We start from the raw sequence: 19,181 nt of genomic DNA, 5'->3' as shown, positions 1-19,181 counted from the left end.
ATAAGGCACGAGGAAGTGTGGTATATGGCCAATATAACACGGCTAAGGACTGTTCTTACACGCATCGCACCGCGGATTGCCCGGATACAGCCCTCAGCTGTGCTACATTGGCCATTAACCACAAACACCCGAGATGCCTTATTGCTGTTATAAACTGGTTACCAACATAATTAGAGCAGTAAAAATACATGTTTTGTCATAACCGTGATATGCGGTCTGATATACCACGGCTGTCAGCCAATCAGCATTCATGGCTCAAACCACCCAGTTTATAATGTTTACTTAGTATGTGTTTACTTCACTTGCACAACATTAGGCAGATAATGTGTATGTCTGTGCCCTTGTGTGTGGGGTGGGTGGAGGAAGTGTTTACAGCATAAGGCATGCAACTGGCGCCACAGTTTAGGATCAGGAATCATGCCAGATGTCCTGCTAAATCTTTTTAAAACACAAAAATTAGGGTTGGTCAATGTCTGTGCCAACTTTACCCTAATCCATCACCTCATGGGTAAGACAACATTTAAAAGAAAATACCATTAAGCAAGTTAGTATTTAGTTTTAGATTTCACTTTAAGAAAGGATAAACATCAACTTCACGATACAATCCACTAATGTATTGATAAATGCTACCGTGTTAATTTCTTCTACTGTAACACATTTGGTAAATGGTCATTAACTGATAGTTCTGTGCCCAAAGGAGATTGTTTGTAAACAAAGTGGAAGAGAGACCCTCCCTGGTGGGAGGTGGCATTTACAAAAGAGGCGGAGTCTCAGGAGAAAGATTAATGACTTGCCACTGGACATTGGTTCAGGAACCTGTTCTAGTTCAACCTCCAAAAGTACAAGTGGGACGAAATGCTCGCGACCGCATGACTGGCATGTGTCTGTGATTACTAGCAAGTGTCCATTCAGAGATTTTGGATAATGTTTCCTCATTTAGGAAATTCTCTGGAAGATGCTTGTGATCAAAAGCTCCACAAAACAAAGAGACAGAAGGACAGAATTAATGGACAGAAGAGAAGCAGGTGAGTTACTTATCTAATGAATTACTCTTAATAAACAAAACAAACACACCACTTTACTTAGGTTTTTATTTTAGACATGGGAAAGTCAGGAGTGGATTTAGCACTAACTGACAAAACATAGTCTATTTGCATTAGAAATGTACAGGATTGTTTTGGTCATATACCGTCAGGTCCATAATTATTGGCATCCTTGCTGGGGCTATTTTGCTTCTACTGGTCCTGTGGCCCTTGTTAAGGTCAATGACATCATGAACATTATTAAGTACCAGAACATTTTATACCACAACCTGGTTGCCTCTGTCAGGAGGCTGACTATTGGCAGCAAGTGGATCTTCCAGCAAGACAATAACCCCAAGCACACATTAAATTCACAAAGAAATGGTTAATTGACCACAAAATCAACATTTTGCAATGGCCATCTCAGTCTCCAGACTTGATTACCTGTTAAACAAAACCTCTTTCTCTGAGCAGCTTTATTAGTATAAAATAATATAATTCCCCTTTTTTTTGTTTCATACAATATAGCTCAGTATTTGTATTATTTATTTATTTTATACTTTACTTTTCCCCCCTCATCTTTATCAAGGGTGCCAATAATTATGGACCTGACTGTATATGATCCAAACAATTCTGTACATTTCTAATGCACTTCAGGACATTTTGCAATAGTTAGCTATACCAGATATGCTATAGCGTAGTAGTTAGTTGCTGTATCTCTGGAAGCAGACAACCAAGACTGGTTGTGATAAGCTAGCATGACGTAGCTGTGATGTTGTTGCCTCCCATGGCTGAAAGTCGCCCTTTATCTCCTCAGGAGGTTCACACTCTTAGCTTCCCTCTGGCAGAGATACCAGTGATTTGGGCTGGATAACTATAGAATGTATGTCATGGAAACTGTAGTGTTACGTAAACATCCCCTCAGTTTTTCTCCCTAGCAGGGGTTGGAAACAATTATTTTCCAATAATTTTGTTGTGAACAGAACCACTATTGTTTTTTGTTTCGTTCCACAGTTCCGACCAGCAAAATAAAGTTCTGAACCCGGTTCGAACCCCAAAAATGTACCGTTTTATATTGTTCCTTTCTAAAAATCTACAGTTTTTACGTTTAGCCCATTAAATGACTTCACCAATCAGTGCGGACAGAGCAGGCAAACTAGGTTTACATGCGTGATGGACAGACAAATGTAGCCTAACTATTGGAACAAGATGTGACTGAAATTTTGTGGGTAGGAAAAAGCGTGAGAGGGTTGTTTGAGGAGGAGGCTTGAAGCGCTGGGCACCTTGTTATGTCATGCATTATCTGAATGACGTCCACAGAACTTTTAATATCCTTTGAGCTAGCTAGATAACTAACAAGCTTGAGCTATCTAGCTCATATGTTTGTGTGAGTGTAGAGCTGCAACAGAATTAAAAACACGTCTTACCCTTTTCTAGTTAATAAATCCAAGGTAAAACGGGATAAATACACCTTTATTATCCATAACTAGCAGTGTAGTAGTTAATCCATGATTCTATAGCTAATTAAAAATATCCCTCCCTATATTCTGAGGGGGGGAAGAGCCTGCCCCTCCCCCCTTAATCTGCAGGAACCCCTCTTATTGCTTCTATTCGCCATTTTTATTTATTTTTAATTTTTAATTACTATCTTGTCTCATCGCTACAACTCCCGTACGGGCTCGGGAGAGACGAAGGTCGAAAGCCTTGCGTCCCCCGAAACACAACCCAACCAAGCCGCACTGCTTCTTAACACAGCGCGCATCCAACCCGGAAACCAGCCGCACCAATGTGTCGGAGGAAACACCGTGCACCTGGCTACCTTGGTTAGCGTGCACTGCGAGCGAAGGACTCTGTGTGCTAGCTAGTCCTAAGGAGGACTCCGGTACACAGCAGGTGGAAGGCACACCGTTTCACTAACTATCAAGCTAGCTTGTCTCGAGGTATTGCTAGTCTCGAGGTATTGCTTGCCTGAGGTACAGTACCTTATGATAAGCTGTCGACCACACTATCTACCAAGAGAGTTCTCATCTGTATTATTCGTATTTACCACCATAAAGTGAGCTGGCACTAAGACCGCTCTCAAACAACTCTATAAGGCCATAAGCAAAGAAGAAAATGCTCAACCAGAAGCAGCGCTCTTAGTGGCCGGAGACTTTAATGCAGGCAAACTTAAATCAGTTTTACCACATTTTTACCAGCATGTCACATGTGCAACCAGGGAGAAAAAAAAAATCCTAGACCACCTTTACTCCACACATAGAGATGCATACAAAGCTCTCCCCCGCCCTCCATTTGGCAAATCTGACCATAATTATATCCTCCTGATTCCTGCTTACAAGCAAAAACTAAAGCAGGAAGTACCAGTGACTCGCTCAATTCAGAAGTGGTCAGATGATGCGGATGCTACACGACAGGACATTTACCACCACAAAGCGAAGCTGGCACTAAGACCGCTCTCAACCAACTCTATAAGGCGATAAGCAAAGAAGAAAATGCTCACTCAGAAGTGACGCTCCTAGTGGCCAGGGACTTTAATGCAGGCAAACTTCAGTTTAACCAAATATTTACCAGCATGTCCTCCTTATTCTTGCTTACAAGCATAAACTTAAGCAGGAAGTACCAGTGACTCGCTCACTACGGAAGTGTTCAGGTGACGCAGATGCTACACTACAGGAATATTTTTCGGTAGCCGATGTGAACCAAACCTTCAAACGGGTCAACATTCACAAAGCCGCTGGGCCAGACGGATTACTAGGACATGTACTCAAAGCACGCGCGAACCAACTGTCAAGACACTGACATTTTCAACCTCTCCTTGACCGAGTCTGAAATATCTGAAATGTTTGAGCAGACCACCACAGTCTGAAATGTTTCAAGCAGACCACCATAGTCCCTGTGCTCAAGGAAGCGAAGGTAACCTGCCTAAATTATTACTGCCCCGAGGCACTCACGTCAGTAGCCATGAAGTGCTTTGAAAGGCTGGTCATGGCTCACATAAACAGCATCCTCCAGAACAACCTAGACCCACTCCAATTCGCATATCGCCCCAAAAGATCCACAGATGATGCAATCCCAATCGCACTCCACTCCGCCCTTTCTCATCTGGACAAAAGGAACACCTATGTGAGAATGCTGTTCATTGACTACAGCTCAGCGTTCAACACCATAGTGCCCATGAAGCTAATCACTAAGCTAAGTGTGCTAGCTAGCTAGCTAACACACGATGTCACTTATTAGCTAGCTAGGTGAAGGACACTGTACAATTTTGATTGAGACATGTTGTTTGATGTTGTAACAGAACGTTCAAGATCAAACATTCTTGACCAACTATATTCATTGGGTTTGGCTCATCGAACCCGTACTACTGCTGCTGCAGTCAGCCAACAATGATTTGCTGAAATTGCTGTAGGCCTTCTGCTGCCGTGCACAAGCTGAGCGCCTGCTGCTGACATCACTCACAATGCACTTTTGCAGCCAGGCACGTATGTTGTGACATTTAGAGGGGAAAAACTCCTTGCTTGGTGGGTGAAACAAAAACATTTTTGGGCCTCTCTCTTCCTTTTCCTCTCTGGTCCAGCCAGAGTCCATCGAAGAACAGGAAGTTACCAAACCACAGAAGAAGATACAAATATGTTGTTTTCAGTGATGGCTTCATGGGATAGCTAGCAACTTGTAAACAATTACCCATTCCTATAATAAGATGACCAGATGTCTGAAAATAAAACCGGGGACATTTCCATTGTGCCGGCCAATATATCATTAAAATATCCAATATGATTATCTATGAAATAAAAAAAGAGGGACAATTCAGGTTTCATGTATTTAGTCTAACAGGCACACTGTGATAGAGAAAACAACTATACTACAGAAACACTACAGACAAGACAGAACTGTCTGATCTGAACAGCCATTCAGTGGTCCTGGTAGTCTGGGTAGAACTGATCTGAACAGCCATTCAGTGGTCCTGGTAGTCTGGGTAGAACTGATCTGAACAGCCATTCAGTGGTCCTGGTAGTCTGGGTAGAACTGATCTGAACAGCCATTCAGTGGTCCTGGTAGTCTGGGTAGAACTGATCTGAACAGAAATTCAGTGGTCCTGGTAGTCTGGGTAGAACTGATCTGAACAGCCATTCAGTGGTCCTGGTAGTCTGGGTAGAACTGATCTGAACAGCCATTCAGTGGTCCTGTTAGTCTGGGTAGAACTGATCTGAACAGCCATTCAGTGGTCCTGGTAGTCTGGGTAGAACTGATCTGAACAGCCATTCAGTGGTCCTGGTAGTCTGGGTAGAACTGATCTGAACAGCCATTCAGTGGTCCTGGTAGTCTGGGTAGAACTGATCTGAACAGCCATTCAGTGGTCCTGGTAGTCTGGGTAGAACTGATCTGAACAGCCATTCAGTGGTCCTGGTAGTCTGGGTAGAACTGATCTGAACAGCCATTCAGTGGTCCTGGTAGTCTGGGTAGACTAAGAGCAGAAGAGAACATGAGCAAAATTGAAAAAATAGACGATAGTATATGTGAAATACTTAGCAACATCATAAAGAAATAAGACAATGATGAGATTGGTAACTACATAATATACTTATAGCAACCCAATCTGTATATTTCTCAGAAGAATGTATCTTCTTCAGGATTGCTCTGTCTTTGGCCAGCTTCTCCAGGAACTCCTGGCAGGGGAGGTTGAAGTTTGTCTTCACAATAAGCATAGGAACAGTGAACCTATTTCTTGCTGCTGTCCATATATCATTCATTCCGTTTCTTGGAAAGAGCCATTGTACCTCCTCTGTCTGCTCTTCTTACTCTCTTAACTTGTTCTTCTGCTCCAATCTTTCTCCTCTTTTCTTCACTCGTCTTCCTTCTATTTACCTTTCCACCGCACTCTGATACACTCTCCTTGCTTCACTCTTTTCAGTCCCTTAATTTTTCCTTCTCCTTCCTCTCCAATCTTTAATAATAAATAGTACACTATTAGATAACCAAAGTACTTTAACATTCCCATTTTAATTTAACATTTTTAATTTCACATGTATTTAACCAGGTAAGCTAGTTGAGAACAAGTTCTCATTTGCAACTGCGACCTGGCCAAGATAAAGCATAGCAGTTCGACACATACAACAACACAGTTACACATGGAATGAAAAAAACAGTAGAAAAAAAGAAAAAAGTCTATATCCAGTGAGTGCAGGCAACCAATTGGCTTTGGGGGTGACCAGTGAGATATACCTGCTGGAGCGTGTACTAAGAGTGGGTCCTGCTATTTATTTAATTTAACCAGGCAAGTCAGTTAAGTCAGTAACAGTGGGTTAACTGCCTGTTCAGGGGCAGAACGTCAGCTCGGGGGGTTGAACTTGCAACCTTCCGGTCACTAGTCCAATGCTCTAACCACTAGGCTACCCTGCCGCCCCTATGGTGACCAGCGAGCTGAGATTGGGCAGGGCTTTACCTAGCAGAGACCTGTAGATAATCTGAAGACAGTGGGTTTGGCGACGAGTATAAAGTGAGGGCCAGCCAACGAGAACATACAGGTCGCAGTGGTGGGTAGTATATGGGGCTTGGTGACAAAACGGATGGCACTGTGATAGACTACATCCAGTTTGCTGAGTAGAGTGTTGGAGGCTATTTTATAGATGACATCGCCGAAGTCAAGGATCGGTAGGATGGTCAGTTTTTCGAGGGTATGTTTGGCAGCATGAGTGAAGGAAGCTTTGCTGCGAAATAGGAAGCCGATTATAGATTACATCTTTGATTGGAGATGCTTAGTGTGAGTCTGGAAGGAGAGTTTACAGTCTAGCCAGACACCTAGGTATTTGAATTTATCCACGTATTCTAAGTCAGAGCCGTCCAGAGTAGTGATGCTGGATGGGCGGGCAGGTGCGGGCAATGATCGGTTGAATAGCATGCATTTAGTTTTATTTGCGTTTAAATTAAGAGCAGTTGGAGGCCACGGAAGGAGAGTTGTATGCCATTGAATCTTGTCTGGAGGTTAGTTAACACAGTGTCCAAAGAAGGGCCAGAAATATACAGAATGGTGTCGTCTACGTAGAGGTGGATAAGAGAATCACCAGCAGCAAGAGCGACATCATTGATGTATACAGGGAAGAGAGTCTGCCCGAGAATTGAACCCTGTTGCACCCCCATAGAGACTACCAGAGGTCCGGACAACAGGCCCTCTGATTTGACACACTGAGCTCTATCAGAGAAGTAGTTGGTGAACCAGGCGAGGCAATCATTTGAGAAACCAAGGCTGTTGAGTATGCCAATAAGAATGTGGTGATTGACAGAGTCGAAAGCCTTAGCCAGGTCGATGAATACGGCTGCACAGTAATGTCTCTTATTGATGGCGGTTATGATATCGTTTAGGACCTTGAGCGTGGCTGAGGTGCACCCATGACCAGCTCGGAAGCCAGATTGCATAGCAGAGAAGATACGATGTGATTCAAAATGGTCAGTAATCTGTTTGTTAACTTGGCTTTCGAAGACCTTAGAGATGCAGGGTAGGATAGATATAGGTCTGTAGCAGTTTGGGTCTAGAGTGTCTCCCCCTTCCTTTGAAGCGGGGGATGACCGCGGCAGCTTTCCAATCTTTGGGAATCTCAGACGATACAAAAGAGAGGTTGAACAGGCTAGTAATAGGGGTTGCAACAATTTTGGCTGATAATTTAAGAAAGAGAGGGTCCAGATTGTCTAGCCCGGCTGATTTGTAGGGGTCCAGATTTTGCATCTCTTTCAGAACTTCTGCTATCTGGATATGGGTGAAGGAGAAATGGTGGGGGCTTGGGCGGGTTGCTGTGGAGGGTGCCGGGGAGTTGACCGGGGTAGGGGTAGCCAGGTGGAAAGCAATGTCAGCCGTAGAGAAATGCTTATGGAAATTCTCAATTATAGTGGATTTGTCGGATGTAACAGTGTTTCCTAGCCCCAGAGCTAGGTAGCTGGGATGAGGTGCTCTTATTCTCCATGGACTTTACAGTGTCCCAGAACTTTTTTGAGTTTGTACTGCGGATGCAAATTTCTGTTTAAAAAAGCTAGCCTTAGCTTTCTTAACTGCCTGTGTATATTGGTTCCTAACTTCCCCTGAAAAGTTGCATATCACAGGGTCTATTCAATGCTAATGCAGAACGCCACAAGATGTTTTTGTGCGGATCAAGGGCAGACAGGTCTGGAGTGAACCAAGGGCTATATCTATTCATGGTTCTACATTTTTTGAATGGGGCATGCCTATTTAAGATGGTGAGGATGGCACTTTTAAAGAATAACCAGGCATTCTCTACTGTCGGGATGAGGTCAATGTCATTCCAGGATACCCCGGCCAGGTCGATTGAAAGGCCTGCTCGCAGAAGTGTTTTAGGGAGCGTTTGACAATGATGAGGGGTGGTCGTTTGATCGCAGACCCATTACGGATGCAGGCAATGAGGCAGTGATCGCTGAAATCTTAGTTGAAAACAGCAGAGGTGTATTTGGAGGGTGAGTTAGTTAGGATGATATCTATGAGGGTGCCCGTGTTTACGGATTTCGGGTTATATCTGGTAGGTTCGTTGATACATTGTGTGAGATTGAGGGCATCAAGCTTAGATTGTAGGATGGCTGGGGTGTTAAGCATGTCCCAGTTTAGATCACCTAGCAGCACGAGCTCAGAAGATAGACGGGGGGCAATCAAATCACATATGGTGTCGAGGGCACAGCTGGGGGCAGAGGGTGGTCTATAGCAAGCGGCAACGGTGAGAGACTTGTTTCTGGAAAGGTTCATTTTTAGAAGTAGAAGGTCAAATTGTTTGGGTTCAGACCTGGATAGAAAGACAGAACTCTGCAGGTTATCTTTGCAGCAAATTGCAACACTGCCCCCTTTGGCAGTTCTATCTTGTCGGAAAATGTTATAGTTAGGAATGGAAATGTCAAGGTTTTTGGTGGTCTTCCTAAGCCAGGATTCAGACACGGCTAGGACATCCGGATTGATGGAGTGTGCTAGGGCAGTGAATAAAACAAACTTAGGGAGGAGGCCTATAATGTTAACATGCATGAAACCAAAGCTTTTACGATTGCAGAAGTCAACAAATGAGAGAGCTTGGGGGATGGGAGTGGAGGTAGACACTGCAGGGCCTGGATTAACCTCTACATCACCGGAGGAACAGAGGAGGAGTAGGATAAGGGTACGGCTAAAGGCTAACAGAACTGGACGCCTAGTACGGTCAGAACAGAGAGTAAAAGGAGCAGATTTCTGTGCACGGTAGAATATATTCAAGGCATAATGTACAGACAAAGGTATAGTAGGATGTGAATACAGTGGGGGTAAACCTGTGCATATAGTGATAATGAAAGAGATATTGTCTCTTGAAATAGCATTTAAACCAGGTGATGTCACTGCGTGTGTGGGGGGATGGAACTAAATTGTTAGCCGAGGCGTGTTGAGCAGTGCTAGAGGCTCTACAGTGAAATAAAACAATAGTTACAAACCAGAACAGCAATCGACACCGCATGGTGACGTTAGGAAAAGGCATGCGTAGCCTGTTGATCATACAAGTCCAGTGCGTGGCTTCAAGCAGCAAGCGGCACGGGGCTAGCAGGCTAACAGACAGGCCTTAGAGGGATGACGCGACGGAGGGAAGTCTGTTGTGCCCCCCTCAAGCAGTTACATCAGCAGGGCTCCGTGTGGTAAACCAGGCCAATTGGCAAAATGTGTATAGTGGCCGAAGATATATGTCCGAAGGGCCTCTTAAATCAGCAGTCCAATGTGCTTAAGATAGCTAGCAGGCCGCAGATTAGCGGCTGTGCGTTCAGGGGTCGTTAGCTGCTATAATTCCAGGTGGAATAAAAATATAAGAAAATATAATAAAAATGTTTATTAAAAAAAATGTGGTTCAGAGCTTGCGATAGGAATCTGGAGATAGAGAAGAATAAGTCCGACTAGCTCTGGTTTGAGTCACGCTGTACAGACTGGCGAGAGTTGTCCAGGATAAAGGTAGCTGATGACTGCTAGCAAAGGATAGCTGACTGCTAGCTAGTGGCTTCGGAATGTATTCGATGGGCCTCGTAAGCCAACAGTCCGTTGTGCTCTAGACATCTAGCATTCAGGGGACGTTAGCTGCGAAGGTCGGAAGGTGAGAAGGTTCAGAGCTTGCGATAGGTATCCGGGGATATGGAGAGAAGAAATAGGTCCGGTATGCTCTGGTTGAATCGTGTTGTCCAAACTTGCGAGAGCTTTCCGAGCTAAGGTTAGCTGATGACCGTTAGCTGGCTAGTTTATGTTGGAGAGATTCCAGTAATAGAGGCAAAGAAAAATACGTTAGAGAAAAAGCAGGTCCACACCACATTGGGTGAGGCGGGTTGCAGGAAAGTATTTTGAAGTAAGGGTTTCGAAAAATATAAAAAGATATGCGAAGAAAAATATATATACATGGGACACGACAAGACGAAGGACAAATACAAAGACCCATTGCTTGCCTCATTTTTGTATTTTATCTCAAAAACATTGTATGGAATAATAAATTGGCCGGCTCTGTAATCATGTCTTTACCTTTCCTCCTCTATCTCTTTCACTCTTCTTCCCATCCAGTCTTCCTCCTCTCCTTCCTCTCCACTCTCTAACAGAAAACATTATGCTAATGTTATCCATGAAAATTTAAAAACATATATTTTCACACTATTTATTATAATCCCAAACCATTAAAATTGTAATCTACAAATAAATATGAAATATTCTCATAGTTAATTGTGCATTCATTTAATATAATCATATTTTCAAAATAGCCTGTCCACTGCATGTTTACATGTGAACGTTTTTTAACCTAGCTACCATGACAGTAGCTGGCTAACCTAGCTAGATAACTTAGTTGACATAGCTAATGTTAGCTAGCATAACCTATTTAAAACCTTATGGCGCAGATCATCTATCTATATAATCAATTGTGACATTTTTACATCACTAGCTAGTATCTCAAACGATTGTAACTTACCTGGCTTGAAAAGACGTTTGTGGTGATGTTGTGGATGAACTTGTCACCTTGTTAGCTTCTGGCCGACTTTTCCACAGCAGTTTTCTCTAAAACTAGCGGGAACAAGTAGTTAGTAGAAGAAGAAGAGTGAATGAAGCTGCTATAGCGAGCAGCCCCCTCTGCTGGACGAAACAAGCACAACGCGATTGATAAGTCAACTGGTAGGCTCTGCTGCTCGGTCTTTCTTGCCACGTAAAATATTATTTCACTTTTAAGTCCTTTTTTTAATGCACTGTTAAAAACGGGGACATTTCCGGGGACAGGCCACCAAAAACGGGGACTGTCCCCGGAAAACGGGGACGTCTGGTCACCCTATCTATACGTACTATTTTAATAGTAATGTGTTAACAGCCAATGTGTATTATATGACCGTTGCCTCCTGTTTAAGTTTATTGCAATGAAGTTTGTTTTGTATTCTAATTATTAGGTGGAAGTTGTTAGCTACGATGGTATCTTTAACCTAGCCTAGATTTTAGCCAGCTGCTCTGCAGTGCAAGCTAGCTTGACTTGCTATAAAGGTCGAGAAACAAGTTGAGGAAAAAGTAAACAAACAAAACACGTTTTATTATTACCAGAAACAATATATTTATCCTGTCTTGAATGAACAGATCATATCTTGCAATCTTCCAAAATACATGTGATCTCTGACAAGAGACAGGCTCTCCTCCAGCTTGAATTAAAAACTCTTTTCAGTTGAGGGGCAAGACTACGTGAAGATGAAAGATTAAATAAGTCACGTAAACGGGGCATAAGTTTCTGAGTGACAGAGTGAGGGCTTTGCATAGGAGCTTTGTTGCGTTTTGTTGTGGGACTAGAAAAAAATGCCTGGATCATAAAAGAAAGCCATCAACCGGTTCCCATGCTTTTAAAAACAATGGTTAGGTTCCAGAACAGTATGGATCACTTTCATTCCAAGTTCTGTTTCTGTTCCTTGAAAAATGTATTTATTTTCCGGTTTTCTGTTCTGTTCCCTGGACCTGTTCCAACCCCTGCTCCTTAGGCCCCTTCACTTCCTGTCTCTCTCTGTAGTTATTTTTCTTCATTCCTCTCAACTGCATAATATTTTCAGAAATGTTCTCTCTTAATGGTATGACACTGCTTGTACCACAGGGTGAGTACGGAGCGGCTGCGGGCCCAGTCCCGTGTTGCAGCTAAGAGTAGGAGGGAGAGAGAGAGACGTTTGTTTGGGGAGCTGGCAGCATGGCTACCTCTGCCCTCTGGTCTGACTGGCCACATAGACAAGGCTTCTATCGTCAGACTCACACTGGACTACCTGCGTCTGAGAGCGCTGCTAGACCATCGAGACAATGTCACACCAGAGACCAGGGTCTGCTCTGACACAGTCCACTTCACCATGCACGGTAACAACATTCTGTTGGGTTTTTGGAATGTCAAGGCTTTTAGAGTGTTCAAGGGTTTAGAAATATAGTAGAAGGCATTGTCCTCTGTGTTATTTAGGGCGATACCCAATGGCAGGGATTTTCTCTGTGGAGACAGTGCTGGAGTCTGCTGTTGGGGGTTTCATGCTCTTGGTGTCTCAGAACGGCCAAGTTATCTTCACTACAGGGGACATAAGGACACACACTGGCATCAACCAGGTACAGTCATATTATACTGAACAAAAATATAAACACAACATGCAACAATTTCAATGATTTTACAGATTTTTACAATTCATATAAGGAAATAAGTCAATTGAAATAAAATCATTAGGCCCTAATTTCACATGACTGGGCAGGTGCGTAGAAATGGGTAGGTCTGGGAGGGTATAGTCCCAACCAATCAGAATGAGTTTTTCCCCACAAAAGGGATTTATTACAGACAGAAGTACTGTGGCTTGCGAAACTATTCACCCCTTTGCCATTTTTCCTATTTTGTAGCCTTACAACCTGGAATTAAAATAGATTTTAGGGGGATTTGTATCATTAGATTTACACAACATGCCTACCACTTTGAATATGCAAAATATTTTTTTGTGAAACAAACAAGACAAAAAAACAGAACTTGAGCGTGCATAACTATTTACCCCCCAAAGTCAATACTTTGTAGAGCAACCTTTTGCAGCAATACAGCTGCAAGTCTCTTTTGTTGCCTCTCTGATTAATGCCCTCCTTGCCTGGTCTTTGAGTTTTGAGTCTCTTGGCAGGTTTGTTGTGGTGCCATATTCTTTACATTTTAAAAAATAATGGATTTAATGGTGCTCCGTGGGATGTTCAAAGATTCTTATATTTTTTTATAACCTAACTCTGATCTGTACTTCTCCACAACTTTGTCCCTGACCTGTTTGGCAAGCTCCTTGTTCTTCGTGGTGCCGCTTGCTTGGTGGTGCCCCTTGCTTAGTGGTGCCCCTTGCTTAGTGGTGTTGCAGACTCTGGGGCCGTTCAGAACAGGTGTATATATACTGAGATCATGTGACAGATTATGTGACACTTAGATTGCACACAGGTGGACTTTATTTAACTTATTATGTGACTTCTGAAGGTAATTGGATGCACCAGATCTTATTTAGGGGCTTCATAGCAAAGGGGGTGAATACATATGCCAGTTTTAAAATATATACATATTTTTTTAAACAAGTACATTTTTTAATTTCACTTCACCAATTTGGACTATTTTGTGTATGTCCATTACATGATATCCAAATAAAAATCCATTTAAATTACAGGTTTAAATGCAACAAAATAGGAAAAGCGACAAGGGGGATGAATACATTTGCAAGGCACTGTACTTCTCAGTTTTATCGGCTGTCAGGGTGACTGGTCTCAGATGATCCCGCAGGTAAAAAAGCCGGATGTGGAGCTGGCGTCGTTACATGTGGTCTGTGGTTGTGAGGCCGGTTGGATGTACTGCCAAATTCTCTAAAACGGCTTATGGTAGAGAAATTAACATTAAATTCTCTGGCAACAGCTCTGGTGGACATTCCTGCAGGCAGCATTCCAATTGCACCCTCCTTCAAAATTGAGACATCTGTGGCATTGTGTTGTGACAAAACTGCACATTTTAGAGTGGCCTTTTATTGTCCCCATCACAAGGGGCACCTGTCATTCACACGTCAGGTGAATGAATTATCTTGTCAAAGGAGAAATTCTCACTACCAGGGATGTAAACAAATTTGTGCACCAGATTTGAGAGAAATACGTTTTTTTGTGCGTATGGAACGTTTGTAGGATCTTTAATTTCAGTTTATGAAACATGGGACCAACACTTTACATGTTGCGTTTATATTTTTTATTCAGTATATGTACATACAGTTGAAGTCGGAAGTTTACATACACTTAGGTTGGAGTCATTAAAACTAGTTTTTCAACTACTCCACAAATTTCTTGTTAACAAACTATAGTTTTGGCAAGTCAGTTAGGACATCTACTTTGTGTATGACACAAGTAATTTTTCCAACAATTGTATACAGACAGATTATTTCACTTATAATTCACTGTATCACAATTCCAGTGGGTCAGAAGTTTACATACACTAAGTTGACTGTGCCTTTTAAACAGCTTGGAAAATTCCAGAAAATGATGTCATGGCTTTAGAAGCTTCTGATAGGCTACTTGACATAATTTGAGTCAATTGGAGGTGTACCTGTGGTTGTATTTCAAGGCCTACCTTCAAACTCAGTGCCTCTTTGCTTGACATCATGGGAAAATCAAAAGAAATCAGCCAAGACCTCAGAAAAAAAATTGTAGACCTCCAAAAGTCTGGTTCATCCCTGGGAGCAATTTCCAATCGCCATGGTTCATCTGTACAAACAATCGTACGCAAGTATAAACACCATGGGACCATGCAGCTGTCATACCGCTCAGGAAGGAGACGCGTTCTGTCTCCTAGAGATGAACGTACTTTGGTGCGAAAAGTGCAAATCAATCCCAGAACAACAGCAAAGGACCTTGTGAATATGCTGGAGGAAACAGGTACAAAAGTATCTGTATCCACAGTAAAACAAGGCCTATATCGACAAAACCTGATAGGCCGCTCAGCAAGGAAGAAGCCACTGCTCCGAAATCGTCATAAAAAAGCCAGCCTACGGTTTGCAACTGCACATGGGGACAAAGATCGTACTTTTTGGAGAAATGTCCTCTGGTCTGATGAAACACAAATAGAACTCATTGGCCATAATGACCATCGTTATGTTTGGAGGCAAAAGGGGGAAGCCTTGCAAGCCGAAGAACACCATCCCAACCGTGATGCACGGGGTGGCAGCATCATGTTGTTGGGGTACTTTGCTGCAGGAGGGACTGGTGCACTTCACAAAACAGATGGCATCATGAGGGTGGACAATTATGTGGATATATTGAAGCAACATCTCAAGACATCAGTCAGGAAGTTAAAGCTTGGTTGCAAATGGGTCTTCCAAATGGACAGTGACCCCAATCATACTTCCAAAGTTGTGTCAAAATGGCTTAAGGACAACAAAGTCAAGGTATTGGTGGCCATCACAAAGCCCTGACCTCAATCCTATAGAACATTTGTGGGCAGAACTGAAAAAGCATGTGTGAGCAAGGAGGCCTACAAACCTGACCCCATTACACCAGCTCTGTCAGTGGAAATGGGCCAAAATTCACCCAACTTATTGTGGGAAGGTTGTGGAAGGCTACGCAAGTTAAGCAATTTAAAGTCAATGCTACCAAATACTAATTGAGTGTATGTAAACTTCTGACCCACTGGGAATGTGATGAAAGAAATAAAAGCTGAAATAAATTATTCTCTCTACTATTATTCTGACATTTCACATTCTTAAAATAAAGTTGTGATCCTAACTGACCTAAAGACCATTTTTACTAGGATTAAATGTCAGGAATTGTGAAAAACTGAGTTTAAATGTATTTGGCTAAGGTGTATGTAAACTTCCGACTTCAACTGCATGTTGAGTGTTCATATTGTACTGGAACTGAAGGCAAAACAGATGGAAAACAAAAAATATTTTTCTAAACAACAAATATTTTTATGTCACGTGTAGATGGATCTGATTGGTAGGAGTCTGTTTGACTTCATGCACCACTGTGACCAGAGGGAAGTCAGAGATATCCTCTCAAAAATGATAGGTAAAGGGGACTTCACATATTTTAAACAAGATATTAGTTAGCAAAGAGGTATATTGTTTATCTTCTGTATCGTGTCTTTCTATCAGCTACTGAGAGACAACAGCAGTGTGACTTCCTCCTCCGTGTGAAGAGCACTCTGACCTCTCAGGGTCGAGCTGTCAATCAAAGACACACACGATGGAAGGTCAGTACTTCATACTTGTTTGAAGCAGAGTGTTAACATGTTGAAGGTCAGTACTTCATGCTAGTTTGAAGCAGAGTATTAACATGTTGAGTTTTATTATTCTCTGTTGTAGAAATACAAACTTCACTTTCTCTTTTCTCTCTGTCTCTCACACACACAGGTGATTCACTGCGTTGGGGTTAAGAAACAATCTCACCTTCCAGAGTCAGCCTGTCTTGTCCTAATGTGCCGACCCTTACCCATCTCACAATGCATCATCAGGGATGCCAGCTTGAATCACAAGACCTTCCTGAGCGGACATCACCCGGACATGAGGTTCACCTACTGCCATTCAGGGTACAGTCACTAACTCAACACTCATCTGGTGATGCTAATGAAACGAGACGAGTAATACAAGCTTATTACATAATACTTTTCATACTGTTTTTCATATGATTTTGTTTCCAGTGTCAAGGAGCTGACTGGATATACAGAAACAGAACTTCTGGGCCAGTCTGTGTATCAGTATTACCACACATCTGACTGCCAGCACATTCACAAAGCACACCAGAGCTGTGAGTTACCTCGAATCATGAGGTGTATATAAATATTGTTAATATCACTAGTATGTTCTGACCATGTTAAATTGATATGTGATCATGTGTCTGGGACAGTGCTCTCTAAGGGACAGGCTACCATGGGCAGGTACCGTCTGCTGCTGAAAGGTGGTGGGTATGTGTGGGCAGAGACGGATGCATCGGTGGTGTACAACAACCAGACTGGGCAGCCCCAGAGTGTTGTCTGCATCAACTACATTCTAAGGTGAGAAGTGATGTTGGGGTCGGGGTCCAATGAAAGCATCTAATGAAATGACAACTCTTACCAAAACTGTGTGGATAGGAAGTTGGTTAGACTAGATATCTGTTCAGCTGTTTACAAGTAAAGTTCCTTGTGCTACCAAGTTGTATGCACCGTATCTGGTGTAAAGATATCTTCTCTGTCCTTTTTCCGTTTGCCCTATCTCGTTGTCTCACCACAGTGAGGTGGAGCTACCAGAGATGGTGTTCTCACTGCAGCAAACAGAACCTCTACTGAGGCCCTGTTACTCTGATCTTGTGGGGCCCATCCTGCAGAATGAGACCTATCCTGCAGCAGAGACAGCTGTTCATCTACGCAACACAAAAATACCAACTCCAGGTCTGTCCCTTTAGCTGACGATTATTTGCATCTAACCGAAGAGGTGGTAAGAGACTTGTGGCATTGAATTGTTACGTTCCTCCCAATCTGATCTAGAACACAACAATGAGATCCAAACCTATGAGGGATATTCAGAGCTCAACCGAGAGGATCAAATGAACATGAACTCACTCTCTGTAAGTAGGCCTATCTCTTTGCTCACGGGTAAAACCTGGGCTGAAATTGGTAGCATGGTGGACTTTTTCAATCCATGGTGGACTTTTTCAATCCCTTTTTTAATTGCATATTTCCTCCCTGCAGGAACTATGTGAGCTGGACCTGGACTCGTTGGCTCCATACATACCCATGGATGGAGAAGACTTCCTCCTCACTCCAGTTTTAGATGGGATCTTGGCCATGATAGAAGGTCCTGTTCTTCCACCTGGTTTGGAAGGCCATTGTTCCTTGGGGAAGTCCCCTATATCTGCTGGTTCTTTCACCACACATCAAATGAAAACCTTGCAGATAGAGCCCCCTTGTGACTCAGGGGCGTCACATACAGTCAAAGAGTCAGAGTTCGGGTAAGCACCACTGTGTGTGGGCACAAGCTTCTAGTCTCAGTCAATAGGTATACTGTTAAAAGGTATAAGCAAGTCCTGGTATCGATATTAGCATTTTTGACGCATTATGTTACAATCATCTATAAGTGACTTTGTTGAGCTTCACAATCAATTTGAGATACTTTCAGACATGATGCGTGAAAAATGCTAATATCGATAACAGTACTTGGATGGGATTTTTGCCACATGCTCAAACTCTGGAAACAATGCCAGGGAAACTAAACCAAATAATGGATTGCTGTCAAGGTGAAGACACCATTTTGTAATTTGGGTGAACTGTTCCTTTAACCGTTCATCAGTGGCATAATTGTTGCTGATTGTTTTCTTTGGATATAGGGAATCATACCATCATATCCTTGTCTCATTATTGGCCATTTCAGATGTTTCTTGGTCCTATATAACATCTGCTCTTTCTCCAGGGACCATATGAAGTCAGTCTATAGAGGAGGCAGTGCTGTGTTCAAGGAGGGCCCTGACTATGCCGGATTGGAGGGCCTTGTCCCGAACGAACAGTGGAGTGAGAAACACAAGTCCTGTAGACATCCACAGGCACTTATGGCTGCTGCTGTTAGGCTGCCTTACCGGACCGTGGAATATTTCCCCATTCACCCACAAGATGGATCCACTTGCTTGTGTGGATCACCATCAAGGCAAGTGTTGTGGAAATACACACAGCAGCCCAAAATCCCAAGCACAGGCCCTCAGCCACCTACCAATCATATAGACGAGATGTCAACATGCCATGTTCCTTTCAGCCTGCCAGTACTGAGCAAGCTGGACTGTGAGGTCACACTGGGGCCAACCAGCTGCCTGCTTCAGGGGTCAGAGATCACCTCCGTCCTGGACCAGGCCCCCTCCAGATTCTTACACATGACAACATGGGGCATAAATCAGCTCTCCACCCAATATGCCCATCCTTGTTACGCACCCAGATCAGCTATTGAAGTCAGCTCTGGCACATCGACATCATATGCTGAATGGATAACATGAACTTGATTATCCCACGAATTGTGCCAATCTCTCCTCAACTAGGCCTATATTGTGACTTTTACTGGCAATTTAACTGACAAATGTGGATGCATAGCCTAGTTATTAAATACAGCATTTAATTACAATGATCAATATTAAAACTGTTGTCTTTGTTTTGTGCCCATACAAGTTACAATCTATTT

At 42.9% G+C, this 19,181-nt stretch overlaps 1 protein-coding gene across 3 annotated transcripts; it reads left to right on the top strand.

Annotated features, from left to right (window-relative positions):
• The first annotated feature begins 801 nt into the window (after nucleotides 1–801).
• hif1al2 (hypoxia inducible factor 1 subunit alpha, like 2) lies at nucleotides 802–19,162 on the top strand. 3 transcript variants are annotated; one of them, XM_036967275.1, is made up of 13 exons: nucleotides 803–1,025; nucleotides 12,119–12,369; nucleotides 12,467–12,606; nucleotides 15,966–16,050; nucleotides 16,137–16,234; nucleotides 16,395–16,570; nucleotides 16,682–16,788; nucleotides 16,888–17,035; nucleotides 17,253–17,410; nucleotides 17,507–17,586; nucleotides 17,711–17,970; nucleotides 18,429–18,659; nucleotides 18,765–19,162. In XM_036967275.1, the coding sequence occupies exons 1-13, from the start codon at nucleotides 925–927 to the stop codon at nucleotides 18,997–18,999; spliced, it is 2,070 nt and encodes a 689-aa protein (XP_036823170.1). In that variant the 5' UTR covers nucleotides 803–924; the 3' UTR covers nucleotides 19,000–19,162. The 3 variants fall into 3 exon arrangements, with proteins under 3 accessions (XP_021447173.2, XP_036823170.1, XP_036823171.1); XM_021591498.2 differs by having other exon boundaries at nucleotides 802–1,025; nucleotides 18,429–19,162; XM_036967276.1 differs by lacking the exons at nucleotides 12,119–12,369; nucleotides 12,467–12,606 and having other exon boundaries at nucleotides 811–1,025; nucleotides 18,429–19,162.
• The last annotated feature ends 19 nt before the right edge of the window (nucleotides 19,163–19,181 follow it).

Source organism: Oncorhynchus mykiss, chromosome Y, assembly GCF_013265735.2.
Source record: "Oncorhynchus mykiss isolate Arlee chromosome Y, USDA_OmykA_1.1, whole genome shotgun sequence".
Lineage (NCBI taxonomy): Eukaryota > Metazoa > Chordata > Actinopteri > Salmoniformes > Salmonidae > Oncorhynchus > Oncorhynchus mykiss.
The sequence above is the reverse complement of the archived record's forward strand: the minus strand, read 5'-3'. Positions and strand labels throughout refer to the sequence as shown.

Coding starts and splice junctions, on each gene's coding strand:
- hif1al2 (XM_021591498.2), top strand. CDS start 925: ATGTTTCCTCATTTAGGAAATTCTCTGGAAGATGCTTGTGATCAAAAG. Junction 1,026..12,118: donor AATGGACAGAAGAGAAGCAG/GTGAGTTACTTA, acceptor CTTGTACCACAG/GGTGAGTACGGAGCGGCTGC. Junction 17,971..18,428: donor GTCAAAGAGTCAGAGTTCGG/GTAAGCACCACT, acceptor CTCTTTCTCCAG/GGACCATATGAAGTCAGTCT.